General features: G+C 31.3%; 3 protein-coding genes, 1 long non-coding RNA gene and 1 pseudogene across 4 annotated transcripts in view; 3 read left to right on the top strand and 2 right to left on the bottom strand.

The window, feature by feature from the left end:
- LOC131610470 (uncharacterized) lies at nt 1–1,642 on the top strand. The gene is made up of 3 exons (XR_009286508.1): nt 1–427; nt 567–1,040; nt 1,182–1,642. It is a non-coding gene; the product is annotated as an uncharacterized LOC131610470 (long non-coding RNA).
- Nucleotides 1,643–4,611: 2,969 nt separating this feature from the next.
- LOC131610466 (leghemoglobin-1-like) lies at nt 4,612–5,677 on the top strand. Its single transcript, XM_058882424.1, has 4 exons — nt 4,612–4,770; nt 4,897–5,008; nt 5,096–5,203; nt 5,383–5,677. The coding sequence occupies exons 1-4, from the start codon at nt 4,676–4,678 to the stop codon at nt 5,509–5,511; spliced, it is 444 nt and encodes a 147-aa protein (XP_058738407.1). The 5' UTR covers nt 4,612–4,675; the 3' UTR covers nt 5,512–5,677.
- A 1,989-nt stretch (nt 5,678–7,666) lies between these two features.
- LOC131610468 (leghemoglobin-1-like) lies at nt 7,667–9,361 on the top strand. The gene is made up of 4 exons (XM_058882425.1): nt 7,667–8,001; nt 8,131–8,241; nt 8,930–9,035; nt 9,233–9,361. Exons 1-4 carry the CDS (start codon nt 7,886–7,888, stop codon nt 9,359–9,361), a joined length of 462 nt encoding a protein of 153 aa, XP_058738408.1. The 5' UTR covers nt 7,667–7,885.
- Nucleotides 9,362–10,715: 1,354 nt separating this feature from the next.
- Nucleotides 10,716–12,821, bottom strand: LOC131614978 (uncharacterized; annotated as a pseudogene).
- A 6,243-nt stretch (nt 12,822–19,064) lies between these two features.
- LOC131610465 (uncharacterized) overlaps nt 19,065–22,764 on the bottom strand; it is a 5,010-nt gene continuing 1,310 nt past the window's right edge. Inside the window, exons 3-8 of the mRNA XM_058882423.1 lie at nt 22,248–22,550; nt 21,938–22,146; nt 21,786–21,834; nt 21,580–21,669; nt 21,307–21,369; nt 19,065–21,175 (exon numbers count right to left, since the gene is read on the bottom strand). Of these exons, the coding sequence (XP_058738406.1) occupies nt 19,463–21,175; nt 21,307–21,369; nt 21,580–21,669; nt 21,786–21,834; nt 21,938–22,146; nt 22,248–22,550 (2,427 nt within the window). The 3' untranslated portion in view covers nt 19,065–19,462. The remainder of the gene's footprint in view (nt 21,176–21,306; nt 21,370–21,579; nt 21,670–21,785; nt 21,835–21,937; nt 22,147–22,247; nt 22,551–22,764) is intronic.

Raw genomic sequence — 22,764 nt, 5'->3', positions numbered from 1 at the left:
ACCCACATGATTATCGGAACAAGAAAATAGGAAAGGGATTAGGGTTCAGTAATACACAATCTCACATGATGCTTATTCTTCCTCCGTGAAAGCATAGACGGCGGCGCGGTGACGGAGATCCTTCTTTGATCAATTCATCTCTTCCCCTCCGCCGTGAGTCAGAACATTAAAAACGTTATCTCGCCGCTCCGCATTGCTCTCGACTCTCCGTTCTCCCTTTGTCTTAAACCGCTCCATCAACTTCCTCTTCTCCGATCGCAATACCATGGTGGCGCGGTGTAGCTCCTTCGTTCTCCTCCCAAAATCCCGAGTCTTCGTCTCAATCTCTTCTACTCTGATCGCGACCTCAATTTCATCTTCTCCGATTGAAAAATCACGGTGGTGCAGCGATGTAAACACGAGGAAGCGGCGGAGACTTCTGCTTTAGGTAACATCTTAGACTTCCACTCTTCCTCTTCTTCTTCTTCTTCTTTGGTGCGTTCAACATCGTTGATACGTTGTTGTTGTTGTTCTTGTGATGAATATCAGACGAAAATGATGATGATGATTGATAGTTGTTGTTGCAGAGCTTCAGTGATGTCGATTCAACGTGGAGGTTAAAGTTATTTGTTGAAGGATGAAGGTGATGACGTTATGGCTCGATGTTGTTGAAAACGATGAAGATGGTGATGAACGTGATGGTTGAAGATGATGAGATTCAAGAAAGGAGAGTTAACAGTTTGGTTACGTCTTTGTTCAGTGATTCTTGGATGAAGGATTCTGGTTTTCTCGATCTGAATTTAGAGTATATTTTGTCAGTTGAAGAAGAAGATTGAGGATTCTCGAAGGTTGATTGAAGATGAAGAGTAAGAGTGAAGGGAGTTTTTGGTTCTTGTGTTGAAGATTATTGATGATTCATGATTGAAGGTGATGAAGATTGGGGAAGATTGAAGATGCTGAATTCTGAGATTGCGAAGGTTATGGTTCATTGATGATTGAAAAGATGAATCTCCTTCAGAGAGAGAGTAATGGCCGAAAAAGTTTGTTACGTTTCTGTTCAGGTTTCTTGCCAATCTTCTCTTTTTCTGTTGTTAGCCTTTTGGTATAACCGAATCCTTTCCTTCTGCTGAGCTGTTACCGAACCGGTTCGGTTTGTTTGAATTATGCTAATGAAATTAACCGGTTTCATTCTTGTGGTGCAGGGATCGGTTTTTGCGTTTCTGCTGCAAGAATTGTTGTTCTGTTTATTTACTCTGTCAGTCATCTGCCAAAATGCTAAACATTAATGTATCAACACTTTCGACTATTATCAAATTCTCTTCTGCCCACTATCAAATTCGCGCCGGTCTAACACATCCAACCTGAGTTTTTCACTGTTGATGTCAGTAACAACACGTCCAGATGTAGTAGAGAACTCACGAGCAACTAATTTTTCATCTCTGTTTTTGTTGAATTTTTGGAAGTAATGTAACCTTGGAATGTATCAATTGGAATGTAATTTTCATGATGAAACTTTGTGATGAATGACGAATTGTTCTTGTTTTTGACTGAATCTAATGGAAACATGTAAAATGTTTGAATATTGAAGGGACTTTTGCAAAGAGACCTTGAATGTTGTTGTGATGATATTGTATGAATACATGAACATTTGAATCTTTTGTAATGGATATGGTTTTTCAATGTAACTTGAACATTTGAATCTCTTTTTGAACTTCCAAATTTTCTTGACAAACATGAACATTTGTATGGTCTCGAATAATTTGCACTTGTGGCATCAAGTAATCACCAATAAATTTGAATTTTTTATTTAATGAAAACCTATCTTCAATTCTCGAACCATAAGTGACTTGAACTTCATAACCATAACGCTTTGAGGACCTCTTTAATGGAGATAAGGATTGAGACATAGAAACACCTCCTAACATGAAATCCAGTCATTCTATGTAGACAAACTTGTAACTTGAAGAAGAAGTCCATGAACCAACCCTATTTCACATTTCAATGCACACAGAAGAATCGATTGAAACAAACTTGAACAAAGATGAGAAACCCCTTTATTATTTTCTTCAATTTTTTTGAATGGCGAAATAAACCCCATCCATAACTCATAGCTCATAAAATAGGGCAAATGTTGGGGTGCAACACTTGGTATTTATGAAACTATCAAGTCTCTTAATATAAGACAAGTCACTATAGACCTAGTGACAAAGTGTGTTGCTATGAAAAATATTGATCATCAATTCCTACCTCAACGCTCGGGGCAAGGTCGGGTAGCCGTTTGAAAGAGCGGGAAGTCAATCTTACTTAGAATTAAGTAAGACCATATGATCAAAGGTAAACTTAGGGTATATAGGGCTACCATGGTGGAAAGGGTTAGCTTCTTTTAACATCATTGTCAAAGACAATGTAGAACTGATAACTCAAACAATGGTGAAACCCTAAGGTTGTGTTTGAGAGTTTGGAGGGGTGGGGAGGGGAAGGCTTCCGAAAATGAATTTTTAAAAAAATATAGGAAAATATTTGACATTTTTGGAAAAAATGATTTTGTATAGAACGATAAAAGAGTGTATATCATTACTACATTTTTAATTTTCCGAATACTATGACAACATAAAATATATTTTGAAAACTTATGTAAGCCCTCCAAAACCCTCAAAAGCCCTTCTTCAATACAAATTTTGAGTTCCCCAAATTAGGGGTTTTTTGGTGTTATGAATAAAAGCAAACCCTCTAAAACCCTCCCAACCAAAATCATTCAATTCTTTTTACTCAATCCCTCTATTTTTTCAAAGTCCTCCCCTATATTTCCCTCAAAACTCTCAAACATAACCTTAGCGAACATACCTAGAAAAAAATGGGTAATGAATGAGAAAACCATATCCACGAGATCTCGTGTTTCCATCCTCACCATAGTGCAAAAGAGGAAACATCAAAGAAGTTTCCATATACATAAAATGAATTAAAATTCTCCAGCTTATTGTTAAAGTTAGTAACTAGGGAGATATTATCACTAGAGCTGATATAGGCGCTAGACTAAGTGTTCCCTTAGCAAAGTTATATGCATAATCATGTGACTATAATAAAGTCAAGCCCTCAAAGACCGACGAGAGAAAATAGAATGTACAAACAACACATAAAATGGTTTTTGAACTGGTTGAGATAACACCTGATAAAAACATCAGACCTATAGTTGATAGTTAATGATTATCACATGTTGTCTAAAAAAGATGAGGTTATTTTTTAGAACAAAATAACATAAGTTGTCTTATCAAAGCTAGAAGATCTCAAATGAGGAGATTATCCTAAAGATGACGGAGATTCGCTGTTAGACATTAATTTGGCTCAACTAAGATGCTTATATCGACTGAAGCTATTTATAAATGAGGTCCTAACAAATAAGCAAATTAATCACTTAACTAAATCCTAGAGAATTTAGCAATTGGTGAAAGAATAAAAATTATCCAATAACTGTCTTTTCGTAGGTCTGGACATGGTGCATAATGGTTAGCTAATTATTTTACAATTTAATAATGAAACCATGCCCACCGATTACTAGGTACCCACATCATCTCATGTATCTAGTATGACCGATAATGCAACAAAGATTAAGATTGAGAGTAGAAAAAAATATAGAGAAAGATTGGGTAAGAATTTAAAGAAAAATAAATTGTGAAGGCTAATGGAAGAACTCTAACCTTGTTCAACAATGAAAAATTTATGAAGGCCACTAAAAAAGAAAAAGTGGAAATTCTAACGCAGATGCGATGTAGGTGTGTTTAAACCTTACTCCCCTCGTTTTAAAATGAATGTCGTTTAAGGTTTTTGGACAAGGATTAAGAAATACGATAATGTTGTCATAAGACATAACACTTTTACTAAATTAACCCTATTAATATGTTGGAAATAGTGTACAGACTGATAATTAAAGGACACAATTAGAAAAATAGTAATCATTGTTACATTGAAAAGTGAGAATGACATTTATTTTGAAACAATTTTTTTCTCCCTAAAACGACATTCATTTTGAAGAGTAGAGATCCATTCCATTTCTTAAAAAGAAATGGAGGGTCAATTACTATAGTTTTACGTGTATATTACACGTATTTTTAAGACATGTAACATACATTTATTATTTATTTAATTTTATGCACCCAAAACTATAGTAATGAACCTCCATTTTTTTTTAGGAAATGGAGTGGATCTCTACTCCATTTTGAAACAAAGGGAATGTTTAAAAGGAATGTATGAAATGATTAACTTGAAACTAGCTAGTTAAATTAAAGAATCAGTATAAATATTTTTGTTAAAAACTCATCAAATTATTTCACTGAAAATTTAATACAAAATATGTTTCTATTTATTTACATTTTTTATTAGATTAATAATTCGGTGAATAAAATGATTTTTTAATACATGTACTAATATTTATTTAACTTTAATAACTATTTTTTATTTATTAGTTTATTAAAGAGATTCTTACCTTTTAGTTTTTATTTATTAGTTTATTAAAAAGATTCTTGCCTCTTAATAATGACAATGGCCGTTTCCACAAGCCAATGAATTAAAAAAACTCAATACCACAAGTAAACTCATCTCTTTACATCTTCTAACATTCTATATAAATAGGTATTATAAGGAAACTCTTATATTGCAAAATATAAACACAAATAATAAATAAAAAAAGAATAAAAGAAAAATGAGTTTCACCGACAAACAAGAGGCTTTGGTGAATAGCTCATGGGAATCTTTCAAACAAAATATTCCTCAGTATAGTGTTTTGTTCTATACCATGTAAGATTTTTCAAAAAGTGTGTTGGTTTTGTGTTTTCTTTATTTGTTGATTGATGGGTTTAATTAAAAATGAGTAAGGTGAATTAACAAAAATATTATGTGAATGTTTTAATTAAATTTAAATAGTATATTGGAAAAAGCACCTGCCGCAAAAGACATGTTCTCTTTTTTGAAAGACTCGGCTGGAGTACAACATAGTCCAACATTACAAGCTCATGCTGAGAAAGTTTTTGGATTGGTGAGTATAATTTATCCTCAATTTATTTATTTTTTATTAATTTATGAATAAAACATAAGGCATGCATTTATAATTTTTGAATTATAGGTGCGTGACGCAGCTATTCAACTTCGAACAAAAGGAAATGTAGTCTTAGGAGATGCTACATTGGGTGCTATTCACATTCAAAAGGGAGTTGCTGGTCCACATTTTGTGGTATGATAATATAATAGAATAATTTAATATATTTATTCTCAAATACATAACAATAAATTTATGTATTTTTTATTATAGTAATATATTAAAATAATTATTTTCAATAAAATTTTTAAAACATTTACCTATTTCCTAAAAGTAAAACTGCTAACAAAAAAAATATTTTTGTTATTTTAAAGGTGGTTAAAGAAGCATTGCTGCAAACCATAAAAGAAGTGGTAGGAGATAAATGGAGCGAGGAGCTTAGGACCGCTTGGGAAGTAGCTTATGATGAATTGGCAACAACAATTAAAAAAGCAATGAATTGAATATAGAATCTCTTTTATAAATAAGTTTTATAATAAAACGTATGCTACTGTATAACTTGTTAAACAAGTTTTTATAATAAATATTATTCAAAAGAATAAATTGATATTATTTGTATTCAAATTTGTGAATTTATAAATCAAAACCTACCGAAATAAATTTTTTAAAGGGGCTCATCAGATCCAAAGTATGTCATGCTTGGAAGTACGACGAATGTGAGAGTTAATATCCCCTTAAAGTAGATCGTTTAGTCGAAGTGAATAAACAAGTTATTGTGTTTCTTGTTTTTAGTATTCTTCTGTCAAGTTAAGTTGTTGTCTTATTACATATAGAGTTTTTTTGTTGCTAAAAGCCATTTATTTTAATTGTCATTGTTCTTTGTCCCTGCACATCACTTTTTTTTTTTTGTGATTGAATATTTAAATTTCACAATGTAGCATATTCTTGGTTATATGATTGTTTTAATAATAGTTAAGAATGCATGATATTATGGATTATATAGTTGTTTTGATGTTAGTTTGAAATATTAGTTAGTCCTTTATTATCTAGTTTTGATAATTTAGAATATTGGTTGTATCATTAATGTATTGGTATTTGGTTGTATGATTAATGTATTAGTATTTGGTTTGTACTTTGTTATTTGAAATGCATGTTTGAATTTTTCGGGATTGTTTAACTTTATAATTGTAATGTATGTTAATGTTTGTTAGGGTTCGGTACAAGTTTTGTGTTCTGGGAAGATTATGGATTTAGGGAGATGAGTTTATTTCTATTAAAATAATTAATTTTACTAAAGGGATAGGGGCATGGTAGAGATACCCAAACTTTTTTAAGACGGGTTGGGGTTCAATTATTCATCCTTGTCCAAGATTGGGGTGGGGAAATTTTTGTTATCAAGTCGTCAAGTTTGAGGATGGATAAGGTAAAAATCGTTTTTAACCTACCCCTTTGCCATGACTAGTTGTGCTTTGGGTTTAGATAATTATGTCAACTTAATTTCCTGCTTTGATGCATTAATATCATTTTCCTTATAAAGACTCTTTAGAATATATATATATATATAGGGTTAAATATACAAAACCCCTTGTAATATTAGTGAGATTCGCTTTAGGCCCCTGTAAAAAAAAAAATTAAAACCCCCCTCGCAATTTTTAAATTATGTCGTTATAGCCTCTGTTGAGTCCAGATTCCTCTTTTGAATGAGTTGGCAGTCCAGGTGGATTTTAATTTTATTTTTGATTTAATTTTTAGAATCCACGTGAAATTACTTAATTATTTTTTTATATATTACATATTTTCTGCATTTATATTAATTTTTTATTGCTAAAATTATTTTTATTAATATTTTTCTGAAAATTTATTTATAAATTAATTATTAAAATATTATTTAGGCCTTTAAGACACATGACACAATAACACTTCCAATCCAGGCCATTATATTCTCAATTTGTATTCAAGTCATTAGTGAACATGTGTTTTGCATTATATACACAAAAATGTGTTTGCTATAAATCGATGTGGGACTCTAAGTTATATCTTCATTATGCTACATTTATCAATGGAAGATTGAGAGTGGAGCGAAAATATAGAGAAAGATCAGGTAAGAATATTAACAAAATATGTTATGAAGGCTAGTAAAAGAACTCTAATTTTGTTAAACAATGGAAAATTTGTGAAGACCACTGAAGAAGACATGGAGTCAAAAGGAAAATGCTGACACATAGATGCCAAACAAGCGTGTTTTAATATTATTTGACAAGAATTGATGAAAATGACTAACTTGGAGTTAATATGTTAAATTAAAGAATTAATATGAATATATTTTAAAATTATAAGCCCTATAAAAACTAGACGTAAAGATAAGAGACCAAAATTAAATTTAAGTAACAACTAATCGCTCTGTTTTATTGAAAAATTAAGAGAAAATTAGTTTTTTTCTTTCTATTTTTTAATAGGTTAATAATTCGGTAAATAAATTTTTTAATTCATGTTTTAATATTTATTTAAATTTAGTTAGCTTAGTTTTTATTTATTAATTTATTAAAAAGATTCTTGTCTCTTAATAATGACAATGGCTGTTTCCACAAGCCAATAAATTTTAAAAACACAAAAATCACAAGTAAACATGTCTCTTTATTTATAGTATGAGAAGTAAAATCTTATATTGCAATTTGCAAAACACAAATACAAATAAGAAAGAATAAAAAAAAAAAAGTTTCACCAACAAACAAGAGGCTTTGGTGAAAGAGGATGGATCCTCTCCCGTTGAAAACACTTATTGCCATCATGCTGCCCATGATCCAATGGCTTTATTAATTTGAAATAGTATAATAAAATTTAAAATGTTGTTTTCAAGAAAAATGAGTGGTGGAAATTATGGCTGAACCAAAGCATGAGAGAAATGGCGGGAGAGGATCCAGATCCTTGGTGAATGGTTCATGGAAATCTTTCAAACAAAATCGTCCTCATTATAGTGTTCTGTTTTATACTATGTAAGACTTCTCCTACTGTGTATTAGTTTTGTGTTTTCTTTATATATTGATTGATGAGTTTAATTAAAAATGTATAAGGTAAATTAACAAAAATAGTATATTGTTGTTGTTTTGATTGAATATAAATAGTATATTGGAGAAGGCACTTGCCGCAGAAGATATGTTCTCTTTTTTAAAAGACTCATCTAAAATACAACATAGTCCAACATTACAAGCTCATGGTGAAAAAGTTTTTGGACTACTGAGTACCATATAATACCAATTAATTTTTTTTTTATGTTTTTCTTCATTCAATGCCAGTTTAACGACCATTATACTGTTATAATTGATAGAAATTTGAGTACATAGATGCATTTTTTAAGATTTAATTTTTTATATAATTAATACAATCCACTGAATAACATAAAATAAATACATAAGTGCAAATACTTTTTAAGACACTAAGGACCCCTTTTTTTTAAGATTTAAATAAATGAATTTCTTCTTTGCATTTTTAAAAATAATTTTTAAAATACTAAAAGTTTTTAATTCATTTTTTTTAAATTAAGAGATTAATTTTGACATCATATAACATAAATATACATTGTTAAAGATTAAAACATAGTCAAAATCACAAATTTTTCAAAAAGATGTACCTCAAAAATATTTTTATGAAAAACTATTTGAAATAGTTTCAAATTTAAGTAAATTTTTGATAATTTGATATTAAAAAAAATATATAGTAAAAAGGACGAAACATCTAAAATAAAATTGTAAAAATAACTATTTATACCAATTGTTGATTAAATACTTTCTTAAAAAAATTATTTGTAATTTTTGTAAACAAAAATATATAACACTATGAAAATCATTTTAAAAAAACTTAAACAAACGGATCATGAATAATATGATCATGTTCATATAAATTAACAAGAAAATTTGACTTATAGGTGCGTGACTCAACTGTTCAACTTCGAACAAAAGGAGCGGTAGTTTTAGAAGATAATACATTGGGTGCTATTCATATTCAAAAGGGAGTTGTTGGTCCATATTTTGTGGAATGATAATATTATAAAATATTTTAATGTATTCATTCTCGAACACAAAACAATAAGTTTATATAATTTTTTATCATACTAATGTATTAAATAATTATTTCCATAAATTATTTTAACTATTTAGCTATTTTTTTCAAACATTTATCTATATTCTAAAGTTTAATCGATCATAAATTTTTTATTTATTTTTAAAGGTGGTTAAAGAAGCGTTGCTGAAAACAATAAAAGAAGTGGTAGGAGACAAATGGAGCGAAGAACTCAATACCGCTTGGAAAGTAGCTTATGATGAATTGACAACAACAATTAAAAAAGCAATGAGTTAAAATTAGAATATATTTTATCAATAAGTTTATAATAAAATGCATACCACTATAACTTGTTAAACAAGTTTTTATAATAAATATTATTCGAAATAATTAATTAAATATAATTCGTATTCAAGTTTGTTTATTTCTAAATCCAACTCCTACTACTAAAATCAAAATTCTAAAGAGGTTGTATATGTTTTGGTTTCAGTACATGCTCGTTAATATATGTTAATGTTTGTTAGAGTTTGGTACGTATTTTTTATTCGAGGTAGATTCTAGGATCGGGGTAGCAGCGGGGAATCCATATTTATTAAGAATGGATTATGAATTAATTAATTATTCATCCTCGTTCGAGATTGGGGCGGGGAACATGGATTTATTAGGGTGTCAAGTTTGAAGATGGGGAAGATAAAAAAACTACTCCCCCTCACTCTATTGTCATGCCTAGTTATGCTCTGGGTTTAGATCATTAGGTTTTATGATTTCTTATTCCAATATATTAATATCATTTCTCTAAAGACTCATTAGAAAAAAGATCCAGACAAATACACTTAGCAAAGCTTCCAGCTCGATTTTGTTGATGAAGACTACGTCAAGACTAAAATCCTATGTAATATCAGTTGAAAAACGTAAATTTGTTTGAATATTAGGCGAGAAATAACATTTTTAAAATGTGTGTCGATTTCTAGTACATAGTCAATAAGGAATCGCTGAACAAAGTAACTTCCACGTTGTGGTGTGTCACTGAAGTCTCAAGTACCTAGTTTCATTTAACAATAGATAAAATTTATTACAAACAACATATAGTCAGATACTAAAATTTTAAACTCTACTCCTAACTAAAAACAAACTCAAGCTCCGTAGAAAGTTAAGTATAAATCCACTTTCTTTTAAATTCCTTTAAATTTCCTACAATTTTAATTCATAGTTTATATTTTTAGTAAACTTATCTTTCAATGGATTGTCTTTTTTCAATTTGTTTACATTTCTTGCAATTTATATTTTAAGTCGTATATAATTTTATGTGATTTATATTTCAATTTTTCACTTTAAAATATATTTCTTTAATTTAACAATCATTTTATTCTAAATTATTTCTTCTTTTTTAATCTAAATCCGTACCATTTTCCTCAATCATTTCTTACACATCAATCATAGAAGAGAATAGAGAAACTATACTAAGTAATGTACCATAATGTGAACTCCATCTTGTTTCCCTTAGCTTCCTAATTGTAATTTCTTGATTCAAACCACGTCCACTAGAGATTTCTCCCTGTTGCAATGCTTCTTTCACCTTTGTAGCTTGACTTTCACGAAGAATATTTCGACGCTTACATGATGCTCCAACAATAATAGACAAATTAGCAATCTAATTGAAAAATAGAGATATTTCAAAATGTTTTTTCGTTGATGCCACAAGAGCTAATTGGAGTTGACGGGCAAAACAATGAATAAAAAAATGCAGAACTATTCTCTTTTAATATCAAGCTTTTTAGACCATTGTATTCACCTTGCATATTACTTGATCCATCATATCCTTGTCCACGTATCCTTGAAAAACTTAATCCATATTTTGCAAATAATGACTCCAAAGCTGATTCCAGTGTTAGAGCAATAGCATTTGAAACATGAACAACACCAAGAAAATGCTCAATAACTTTTCCTTCATTATTCACATAACGTATAACCACAACCATTTGCTCCTTCACTGAAATATCACGAGATTCATCAATTAAAATAGCAAATAAGTCATCTCCAAGATCATCAAGTATAACTTGCGTAGTAACAGTTACAATAGCTTTAACAATATCCTTTTGAATATCAGGAGATGTTAACTTAAGATTTCTACGACAATTTTTCTAAACTTTATAAATAGCTTCATTGTGGTTAACAAGAAAGTTCATAAGTTCAAAAAAATTCCCCTTATTTCTTGATTAAATTGATTCATCATTACCACGAAAAGCTAACCCTTAGGCTAATAAATATCGAATGCAGTCAATTATACCTTTTAAATGAATCCGGTAATCCTCTTTAATTTGATTGGATTGTTTACACAAGACACTTCAATATGTTGCTTTTGTTTCATTAGGGCTTGACAATTTCTCCATGCTTGATTACGAGAGCTATTAGTATCTCCAAGATGAACTCGAAACCTTTCCCTTTTTTTCCAATTTGTAAAGCCTTCTGTTATAAAGGCATCATCACCACCTTTAAGTTCTTCTAAATGTGACCTCATAAGATAACAACATAAACAATATGTAGCATCCTCACTCCGACTATATTCCAACCAACAACCATATTTTAAATATCAATCTTAGTTAAACTTACAAAATTTATCTCCATTTTTTTGTGTGGAAAATTAATCTCTTTTGGCTGACAAGGACCCTTTTGCAAATAATATCTTCTAATTGCATCTTTATCACTTGGATGATAATTTGACATTTTTGGCCTTAAATCAGGATCATTAGGAAGCTTTTTCAATTCAAACTCCAAAAATATTTTTTTTCAAGGAGGGATCTGATTTGAGGCTTCCACTTTCATTAAGTGTTTGAGGATTAAAAGTTGATGATTGCTCTGCTGATTTTTTTTTAAAACATTTTTCCTTTGCTTATTACTAAAAATTAAAAAAAGAAAGAAAGAGAATAAATAACACAATTAAAATCATAATCAGAAACAACCCATACTAATAGTGTAAGGTTGATACAAACACAACAATTTCAAACAAGAACTAGAAAACTCCAAAAATAATTTGTCTACCATTAACATAATCTCAAGCTCAATAAAGTAATAATATATTTTCACTCTTATTATAATAATAAAAATAAATTAAAAATTCATAGAATTAAAAATTAAAAAATTACCTTTTAAAAGATCAACAATGGAGAAAAAACTAGTAATCAAAAAGCAATTTGCTGAGAGAGAAAAAAGAATACGAAAATGGTTTATTTGTACTTAGAAAGAGTCAAAGAAAATAAATAGGAATGGGAAAAGAAGAATCTATTTTTTTTAAGTTTATTCAAAACATTTATTTTATTTAATATATAAAAATAATAATTTTTTCAAAAAAAAAAAATGTACCTAGTAATTACTTAATATAATGGGATGATATGTGTATTAATTATTTTTTTTTGGAGTCAAAGTATAAATTCTCATTATCCAAAAACGTTTCGTTACACACCAATCACTTGGATCCAGGAATCAACAAACAACTAAACTAAGTATAATTCAAAATATGTGTACTTAGCTTTCTATACATGCCATATCTAAGATTGATATTGTTTATAATACCCTCTGCCATGTTCAGATTCATTGGCTTTTGCGAAAAACTCATGTCATTCCTATCACGCCAAAGCTCATAAATCGTCTCCGCAATTGCTATCTTTAGGACTTGTCTCTTTAGGCCTTTTTTCTTCGTTTCCGTTATCAACCATTCGGTTTCCCGCGTCCAATCTGAAGGTTGTCTAATAAGCCCCATCCAATGTAAGACCTTCTGCCATATACTTTGCGTGATTTTGCACTCAAAGAAAAGGTGCTTGATACTCTCCTCTTTAGTACAAAAACAACACTGTTTATCTATATTAACACCATATTTGATCAATCTATCTCTACTTTGTGTATTAATTATTTATTAATTAAGTGAGGGTCTTAGTATATTTAATATTTAAATATATTACTAATACTACTATTACTAAAATTGTGGCAATTGTGGTGGGGGCATGGGCCACTCTTTGATACAAGTAGCTTCGTCCTTGCATAAAACCGGAACATTTGAAGAAGCTTAAAAAATGTTGTTAAGTGGAAAAATAGAGGAATACAAATGAAACCGAGAAATGTGAAAAGCTGATAGAGAATAACAAAGTCGGAAATGAAAATATGAAACAGTGAGTTTCAGAAACATGAAAGCAGAGAGTAAAAGGAAATCTACAATAAGAAGATGGTGAAATATGAAAAATTAAAATGTCAAAAATGATAACATGAAAGATTTAGCATTCAAACACAGTCATATTTCTCACGGTTTGACATTGATTCAACATTACAAGAAAATATAAAATAGAAATATACAAAATGAAACATAGTAAACCGAAAAAATAGAAATGAAATGTTGAAGGTAAAATGTGAATGAAACATAGTGAAATAAAAGAACAAAGTCAAAAATGGAGTAAAACCATATCTGCAAGAAGAATATGGTGAAATCTAAAAAAAAAACAAAAATGTCAAAAATGCGGGTATGAAAGATTCAGCATTCAAACACACACATGTTTCTCACAGTTTAACCTTGAACACATAAAAATACAAAATAAAAAAAGTGAATTGATATACCTTGAAAGGATGGAAAAGATCTCTCAGAGTGTGTGTGAGTGAGCGAGAGAGCTTTGAAGTGTTTGAGAGAGAGAGAGAGAGAGAGAGAGAGAATGCAGTGGCTGAATGATGAAAAGGACACGTGTAATGTAATATTTAATTGGTATATTTGTTAATTACCGATAAGCCCTTTTAGTAGTGTTAATTTTATAAACAGAAATGATAATTATGGAAGAGCGTGCAATTGAATCGTTATAGGTAGATATTAGATTGATACATTTGTTAATTACTGATAAGCCCTTTTAATATTGTTAATTTTGTGAGCAAAAAGGATAATTATGAAAGAGAATGCAATTGAATTGTTATACATATATAGTAGATAGGCGAGGATTCCCTCCTATCTAAATTGCAGTGGAATCTTAATCACACACTATATTGCATCGCTTATTTTTTTAACAAGATTTAAAGGTTAAGATACACACTACACACTCTCCAGTAAAAATTCTATCAGAGAGAATCTCCTCCTTTGAAAAATATCATACTATGAATTGACAATAACAATTAAAAAAAATATTTAAATTAGAATCTAAATTATGAATAAGTTTAAAAATAAAATGTATAAACATATATCTTGCTAAACAAATTCCTATAATAAACAGTATTCCAAGAATTAGTTAATATTATATTCATTTAAGTTTCCTACCAAAACCAAAAATTAAAGGATACTAACATAACCAAAAAAAAAAGTGTGCTATATTTGGGGTTTAGTCGGTTAGATGAGCTAAGATCTCGTTTGGTGGCTAAGATAAGAAATAAGATATGACAATTGCATTGGAGTTGGTTGAAAAAAATACATGTTGAAGGAGTCTCGCATCACTTAGTTTTGTAAGAAAGAGTGAGTCCAAGACTATACATAGGAATCAATTTCTTCAAAGTCCCATGTCGCTTAGTTTTGTGAAGAAAGAGGGAGTACAAGTCTATATATAAGATTTAATTTCTTTGTTACAAGATGTACCAGTCAAAAGCACTTTAAGTTTGTATTTGACTTTTTCTATTTTCTCTTACACCCTCTCTTTAGAGTGTTATGACAGGTAGTTAAATATTTACTTTGGAGAGTATGGGTGTATTGGGGATTTTGGGTGGTTGAGGCTAGTCTATGTGTTGTAACAATTTCATATAGTATTATTCTCTTTGTCATTTGACAACGGTCGTGGCCTTTTCTCTGATTTTGGAGTTTCCACATTAATCTCTTGTGTTGTTATTGTGTTCCTCTTTTTTCTCTATGCTTTGTTTTTTTCTCAACAAGTGATATCAAGAGCCTTGGTTTGACAGGATATAAATTTTTATTATGCTCTGTGATTGCATTTTTGTCTTATCTTCCACATCAGAAAAGAAATTTTATACTCTGTGTTGGTTGGAGAAGTTTTGCTTTGTTGTAAGAAAGGTTTTGCCTGCAATGTCAAATTTTTTCAAGTTCCGTGGAGATTGACTTAAAAAAAATTTGATGGAATAATCTATTTTGCTTTGTGGAAAATTCAAGTTAAAGATGTTTTGATACAATTAGAATTACACAAGTCATTGAAAGGGAACATTTCCAACATGGACAACGAGAAGTGAGAGGAACTAAATTTGAGAGCTTCGAGTATAATTCACATGTCTTTGGTTAATAATATTCTTGCAAATGTTCTTGATACATCGTCAATCGAAGAGATTTGGAAGAAACTTGAAGGGCTATATCAAGAAAATGGTATATCAAATATGTTGTTGTTGAAGGAGTAGTTTCAAAACTTACGTGTGGATGAACATACGAAAGTATCTGATCATCTAAGTGTTCTAAATGGTATTGTTTATGAATTAAAAATTATTGGAGTCAAGATTGATGATGAAGATAAAGTTATGAGACTCGTATGATCTCTTCCATCTTCCTATGAGCATATTAAACCACTTTTGATATATTAGGGAGGAAACTTTGCATTTTGAAAAAGTTGCTAGTAAAATTATTTCTGAAAAAAGAAGATTGAAAGGTAAGGATAATACTTCATCAAACTAAGTATTGGTTGCTAGATGAAGGCCTTATGTGAAGAAAAACAATGGAACAGGTGTGAGATGTTGGAAATGTGGAAAAATTAAACATATAAAGTATAAGTGTCCTGATAGGGCGGCGTCAGAGATTGACTCTGAGTCAAATAATAGCAATGTCTCCCTCGCTCTGGGAGGTGATGATCTTCTCTTAAATTTAAGAAGTGTGTCTTCGTGACATTTCCAGTGTCATGAAAAAGGATGAGTTATTGCTAGCGCAATAACATAGGAGCATTGATGCAAAGTGTGTTGTGAGATTATGTCGATGATTGAAGAGCTTCTTACCAACATGAAAGTTGTACCATAAAGTTTCAACTTGATTTTCAACATGTGAAAATTCTTGAAGTGATTTAGCTTCAAGTGAATTATACTCTTCTTTAGATAGAGTATGATAGTTTTTAAAACTATGATTGTTAGTGAAGACAATGTAGATTTTTTTGGAGTAGTGTACCTTCAAGTGACTATACTCTTTATGGTGGAGTATGATTGTCAGTGAAGACAGTGAAAGATAATGTATTATTTTCAATCAAGGTGGAGATTGTTGTGGTTGGTTAAAAAATGCATGTTGAAGAAGTCTCACATCGCTTGGTTTTGGGAAGGAAGAAAGAGCCAATGCTATATATAGGATTCAAGTTCTTCAAAGTCCCACATCGCTTAGTTTTGTGAAAGAAAAAAGATTTCAAAGCTATATATAAGATTCTAGTTCTCCGTTACAATTGCCAGACAAAAGCACTTTAAGTTTGTATTTGACTTTTTATATTTTCTCTTATACTCTTGTTTTAGAGTGTTATGAGTGGTTGTTAAATATTTATTTTTGAAGAATGTGAGTGTATTGGGGCCTCGGGGTGGTTGAGGGTAATCTATGTGTTGTAACCATTTATACATGGTGTTATTCTCTGATTGTCATTTGACAACGTCATATTTTCTTTTTCAATTTTAGAGTTTCCACGTTAATCTCTTGTGTTGTTATTGTGCTAAACTTTTTTCTATATGCTTTGTTGTTTCCCAACAAATTGCAGTTTATCATATATCAATCATTTGTTTGATGAAACAACACAATATGATTAGTTAAATGTTGAAATTTATCACACAATTCACTAAACCGCTAGCAAAAACGATAGTGAGATATGTTTATTATATTACTAAAAAAATTCAAAAGCATAAATCGGAAGTGAATCTCACAAAGTGTCGAAATTAAGAAAAAACATGCATTACCTAATCTATCTTACATGCATTTCCCTATCTGAAATGTGAGATATCTTAAATCTAAAAGAACATATAATGTATAAAAGTATTCTTCTATTTAATTAAAAGAAGGCAATGAATAATATTCAAATTAGGAAATACACAAATGATCAATATTTCACCAGTTTCTAGCCAAGAGTTTCTCCAATTCCTTTTGTTAGCATATTCAATAACAAATATGATTTCATCTAATTCGACTTGAAAGGAGGTGCAAACTCCGGTCTTAATTGAGAAAGCTCTCAAGAATGTTCGTAAATTATTTCTAAATATGTCACCACCAATTGATATTTCAAAATTTCCTCTTGAAATCACATCCATGTTGCACTTAATCAAATTATGATTAGAAAATCACTAATTAACTTGTATGATTCTAGGTGCGGGGAGAGATCGATATTTGACATTAAAATATTTAATAATTATAAACTCGTGAATTGAAGAGTACATGTACCACATTAGATGTCATATAGACCAATTGTTTAAGCTAAAAAATATTTTTACCAAAGCCTATTTTACCATTTTAAAATCTGATATAATTTCATGTGATTTCTTGTCTGCCAAGTATCCAAAAAAAAATATTATGTTAAGAGACATGATCAGATTTTAAATTTGAAAACTCTAACTTCTATTAACAAATTTGAATAAGCTTTCATAACTAATTCTATTAATATCCATATTAAACAACCGCTTCATCCAATGTTGAAAAAGTAATATATATATATATATATATATATATATATATATATATATATATATATATATATATATATATATATATATATATATATATATATATATATATATATATATATATCTAAAAAAGAAGTGGTCTGCGATTTTTACATCATAATTGCATAGAAAACACATTAAAACCATATACTCCCTCCGTTCCTTTTTAAGTGTCGTTTTAGAAGAATTTTTTTGTTCCTATTTAAGTGTCGTTTTATAATTTAATGTTATAATTTGTCATTTATACCCTTATTTTCTCAATAACTCCACCTTAAATTTTTCAATTAGTTATTGGAAAAAAAAGAGTGTATTATTGAATTTCTTGGAAAGAGAAAAATAAATAAGGGTATAATAGAAAAAGTAACTCTAATAATCCACTATCTTGGTTGAAGAGCTTTTTGCTAAAACGACACTTAAAAAGGAACGGAGGGAGTACATTTTTGTTCGAATAAGATTGTCTTTTGTTGCAATGACATTATACAATATCTTCTTAGTCACTAATGAAATACACATTAAAAATAATACTTTAATATTACATCTTCATCGGCGTATTTAACCTTTGGATCTTTATTAATATATCTAGATGACTATAATTACTTTTTTTTAGTATGTTTAGTAATAGGCCTATTATTTTTCATACTACGACTTTTCTTACAACAATTATCTAAAGACTAATCAATTATTTAACAAAATTTGCAAAATAAATTCTTATTCTACCTCAAATAAAACTAAATATGCATTTTCCCTTTCAATCAAAGAAAGTTATATAAAAATTCCAAAAGGTCAAAATCAAACTATCATTCTAACAAAATATTCCTTTTACAATAACAAAAATAATTTTGACTTGTAATATTCAAGAGGAAACCAAGACTCTAAAAGCCACGAATCCTATTTAACAAGAAATATTCACAAAGCAAGACTTTTAAACCCCAATAAAAACCAAATTTGTTTACCAATACACTATCAATCCCAACAACATACTTAAGTTAAAAAAATTTAAACATCACAAGTATTCTTTTAAATTTGTTTAAAGATTTTGTTTTAATATTATACCTATAATCGTGCAGATTGACCAAGAAGAAAATGCATAGCCTACAAAGATGCAATGCATTTTTAGTGCTTCACACAACCACAATTGCAGACCACTAAATAATCACGACGATCACCCATGTGATGTACTGGGAATCGGCAAAAGTTTAGATTTGCAATGTGTCAGTGACACAGCAAATGAAGATTTTCAATATGATGTGAATTGCTTGGTGTATAAACAAAATTGACATGTGCTTGCAAAATCCAGTATTTGCCAAACCCAATTTTGCCAGCACAAGTTATCGTAAAAGTGATTGTAAAAAGTGCACTTGATGGCCAATTTAATGACAACTTGCGCAAGCATAATCCAGTAATTCTAATCATATGGTTCAGACTTGGACTGTATATAGTAAAATACTAGACTGCTAATCGTAACAAAACAACAACGCACCAAAGCAATACAGTACACTCGGTGCCCACTTTCATATGAACACTTGAACAAAAATATACCCCCAAAACAAACAAAATCATCTCGTTCAGCCTTCAACACCACAACAAAATTCACAGGCTAGCTTGATTTACTCGAAATCTAACTCAAAAATTGGGTACAGTAAATACTGTCATATCATTACCTCCCAAGCAAAAAATGAATTCTTTATCCTTCGTCCAGCTTAGCTATTATGGTTTTTGTGAGCCAGCTCAACTACGCTTGATTTTCAAAGCCATGATCAAGTGGTATCAGGGGAAGAGTTTTTGACCTCCCCCTTTTCGCCAAACACCTCGCACAGGCAGCCCAACTCCAGAATCATTATTGTTACCATCTAAACCGTCTGTTTCTCTAGGATCAGATGTACTCCGTGAGTTATCAAGATCTAGAAGGGCCGAAGCAGAACCATCACCAAGGCGAACTCTGAGGAACTTGGAAGCTTTCTTGCGTTGCTTGTTCCCACCACCCCCATCCTCTTTATTTTGATTGGATAAATTGCCGTTTGACGTTTCAGTCTTCCCACCAAGTTTAATCTTATTTTGATTGCTAGTGTTTGTATCAGTCTGCAGCTCGGTTTTGAATTTACCCTTGTCAGTGCGATAAGCACCCTTTGATAGCACCTCCAACTTCTCTTCTGAAGGTTTATAATTTGATTGTAGTTGATGTACAGTGCTTAAAAAGCTATCTGCTAATTTCTCAGTGGAGTGATTCCGCTTAACCTCTAATGACTTGCCTTTACCTTTCTTGTCAACATTACCGTTCTTGTGATGGGTGCTAGCACTGCCATAAACCCTGTCACTTTCTTGAAAAGCATTTCTTTTGAAACCAGCATTGTAAGACTCCACAAGTTCTCTCTGCTTCCGAGCATCCGGGCATAGTCTTGCCAACTCAGGTACAAGATGAAACAAGCCAAACTGCTGCACATAGTCCACATATGTATCAGTATCTATTGTTCCTTGGCGATATTGAGCAGATATGTCTTTAAATATAGTGTATCTATCTTCATCAAAATCAAGCGTACTGCGAATCTTTTCAACCAAGGACTTGTTGGCAGACTGAACATTCTCCACATTCAACGGAGGCTGGCTGCTCGTAGGTTGTAACTTGCTCACTTGTACAGCAGCAGAAACGGGAGGAAAATCAGAAATTGGAACTCCAACAGGGTTGTTCTCAACGAGGTTTGGAGCTGATGCAGAGTGAACGATTCTGCCATTTTCACGTGTGTCCCTGGATGGACCAGCAGGTAATTGTCCATGAGCAGTTCTATGTGCAGATGGAATAGGATTAGCATAACTTGATGGTGGAGGTCCACTGCTAACTACTGTCTTTGTCTGGCTAGAGTTATGAGATCCTCCAGGAGGATTAGCATAACTTGATGGTGAAGGTCCACTGCTAACTACTTTCTTTGTTTGGCTAGAGTTATGAGACCCTCCAAGAGCATGATTTGTTGACTTCTTAGAATGTGAATGACTACTTGATGTTTGTACAGGTCCACGACCTGCTACAGACCAGGCATTTCCAGAGTTAATAACAGATATATTTCTGTTGCCATGCCGACGCAAACGTGCTGCCATAGTATTGCTTGATGAACCTTCAAACTCATGTTTGGACCTTTGCTGGCCATTGCTGGAAGTTATGGGAAGTGGAGGAAAGGAGGAGTCTACCAGAGGTTTAGAGCCATGTCCTAAGGCTTGAATGTATCTTGAAGTTGATTCAGAACCTGCAGTAGCTAATGATTCAAATGGATTAATGATGGAATCAATATCTGCATCCCCATCATCATAACCAATTTGTCCACTACTTGAAGTTGGCTCGCGATATGTTTGCTCAGCATTAGCAGTCTCCAAACTGGCTTCAATAGCCATGGAAAGTTGATTTTCAGAATGATCACGACGAAACATTCGCCCTCTTCCACGACGTTGATCCTGTTCATTATTGTGTTTATATCGAAAACTAGTTGGTATCTGTAGGGAAACAAAGGTAACTTCTGTAAGGTACTGAGAAGGATCTTGGAAGTAAATATTTCTTTGGAAACTAGCAAAACAAACAGACAAGAGAAGTGAGTTCAAGAAGAAAAGATTGTCATTGTACATGCCTGAAGAGCAGCATTACGCTTTGACCGTGACATTCGTCCTCCATGTTCCATAGTATTATGTCTCTGTCATAAACAAGGAAAAAACATGAAAAAATAACCAACGGCATATCTGCTTATGTTACAGTAAGATTGAAAGAGTGAGCATCTAAATGAATAGGCATGGGGGATCATCAAGCAGTTAATGTACTGCATACAAGACACCTTTCAAATAAACCATTAACAGAAAATATGAAGAAACGGGAAAAGATCCTAGTGCTGTAAATAATCAATCACCTTCATCTCTGATTCAGATTGAAACACAATAAATTTCTTGGCAAGGCAAGCATCATCTTCACATAAGAAATGCTGTTGTCGGAAGTGGATCTGCATCAGAGGACATTTGTCCATACAAATACTATCAAGTCAAATAACATGAAATATCTAGACAAGCCTTGCTTTCAGACAAATAAGATAGTAAGAAGAAAACAAATATTTCTTACCTCAAGATCATCATAATTCTTATAGTATTCATACTGTCCTGGATGCTGCCTGCAATTAAAGCATGGATATAATGAACATTACACTTCTAATAGTTCAGACGAAAACAAAGACACACTCTGTTGAGCACATGATTGATTGGCTTAATTGTTACCTTTGGCATATATGACAAGTATAATGTTCCGTAGACATGTGTGTGTACAGTTCATTGTCCCCATAAAATGGGGTTTTGCAAAATTCACACATAGGATGCCCCATAAAACCACCTCTCTCACTCTCACTTCCATCCACCTCGGAATCACCTGTGTTTATGTGTTGATTTAACTGGGCTCTAGTATAGAGTTTTTGCTCACATATAAATACCTATGTCATAGAAACAATGGCATAAAGACTCAATGAATAAAAAAAAAGATTGCAAAACTTTTCATTAAAAAATACATGGAATGCCGAACATAATATTTCACCTTTCTTCCCTCCAAACACAAACTGCACATATGCAACTTATGACGGTGAAACAAGTGACCCTTCAGCTGTCCTATATTCCTAAACCTTGCTTGTCGCCTTGACCCATCATTCTGTTGCTCCTCCGATTTGTCACATTCACTGCAAGAAAGCCTACACATAGCCTTGATCATCTTGTAATGGTCCACATCGTCAAAAAATGCATTCATATCCTCATGGTACCAATACGATCCAACCTTTCCTTCCCTTACCTCAGAGGGAAGGGATGCAAAGTCATTAATCACCCTTGTATAATCTCCTAGAGCCTGGGAGTATGCAGTAAAATTGAATATCAACCACATCAAATAATAGCAATAAAAAATAGATTCTTACCATTGAGGTTTTTATCAAACAAAACAAACTTAAGGGTATGTTTGGATTAGTTGTATGTGATGGAATGGAATGGAGTCGAGTGGAGTGGTAACTAATCAAATTACATTGTTCGGATTTGCAAATAACTGATGTAGGGGAATGGATGGA

This window comes from Vicia villosa, linkage group LG6 (genome assembly GCF_029867415.1).
Source record: "Vicia villosa cultivar HV-30 ecotype Madison, WI linkage group LG6, Vvil1.0, whole genome shotgun sequence".
Lineage (NCBI taxonomy): Eukaryota > Viridiplantae > Streptophyta > Magnoliopsida > Fabales > Fabaceae > Vicia > Vicia villosa.
Note: the sequence above shows the minus strand (reverse complement) of the source record. Positions and strands in the feature narration are given on the sequence as shown.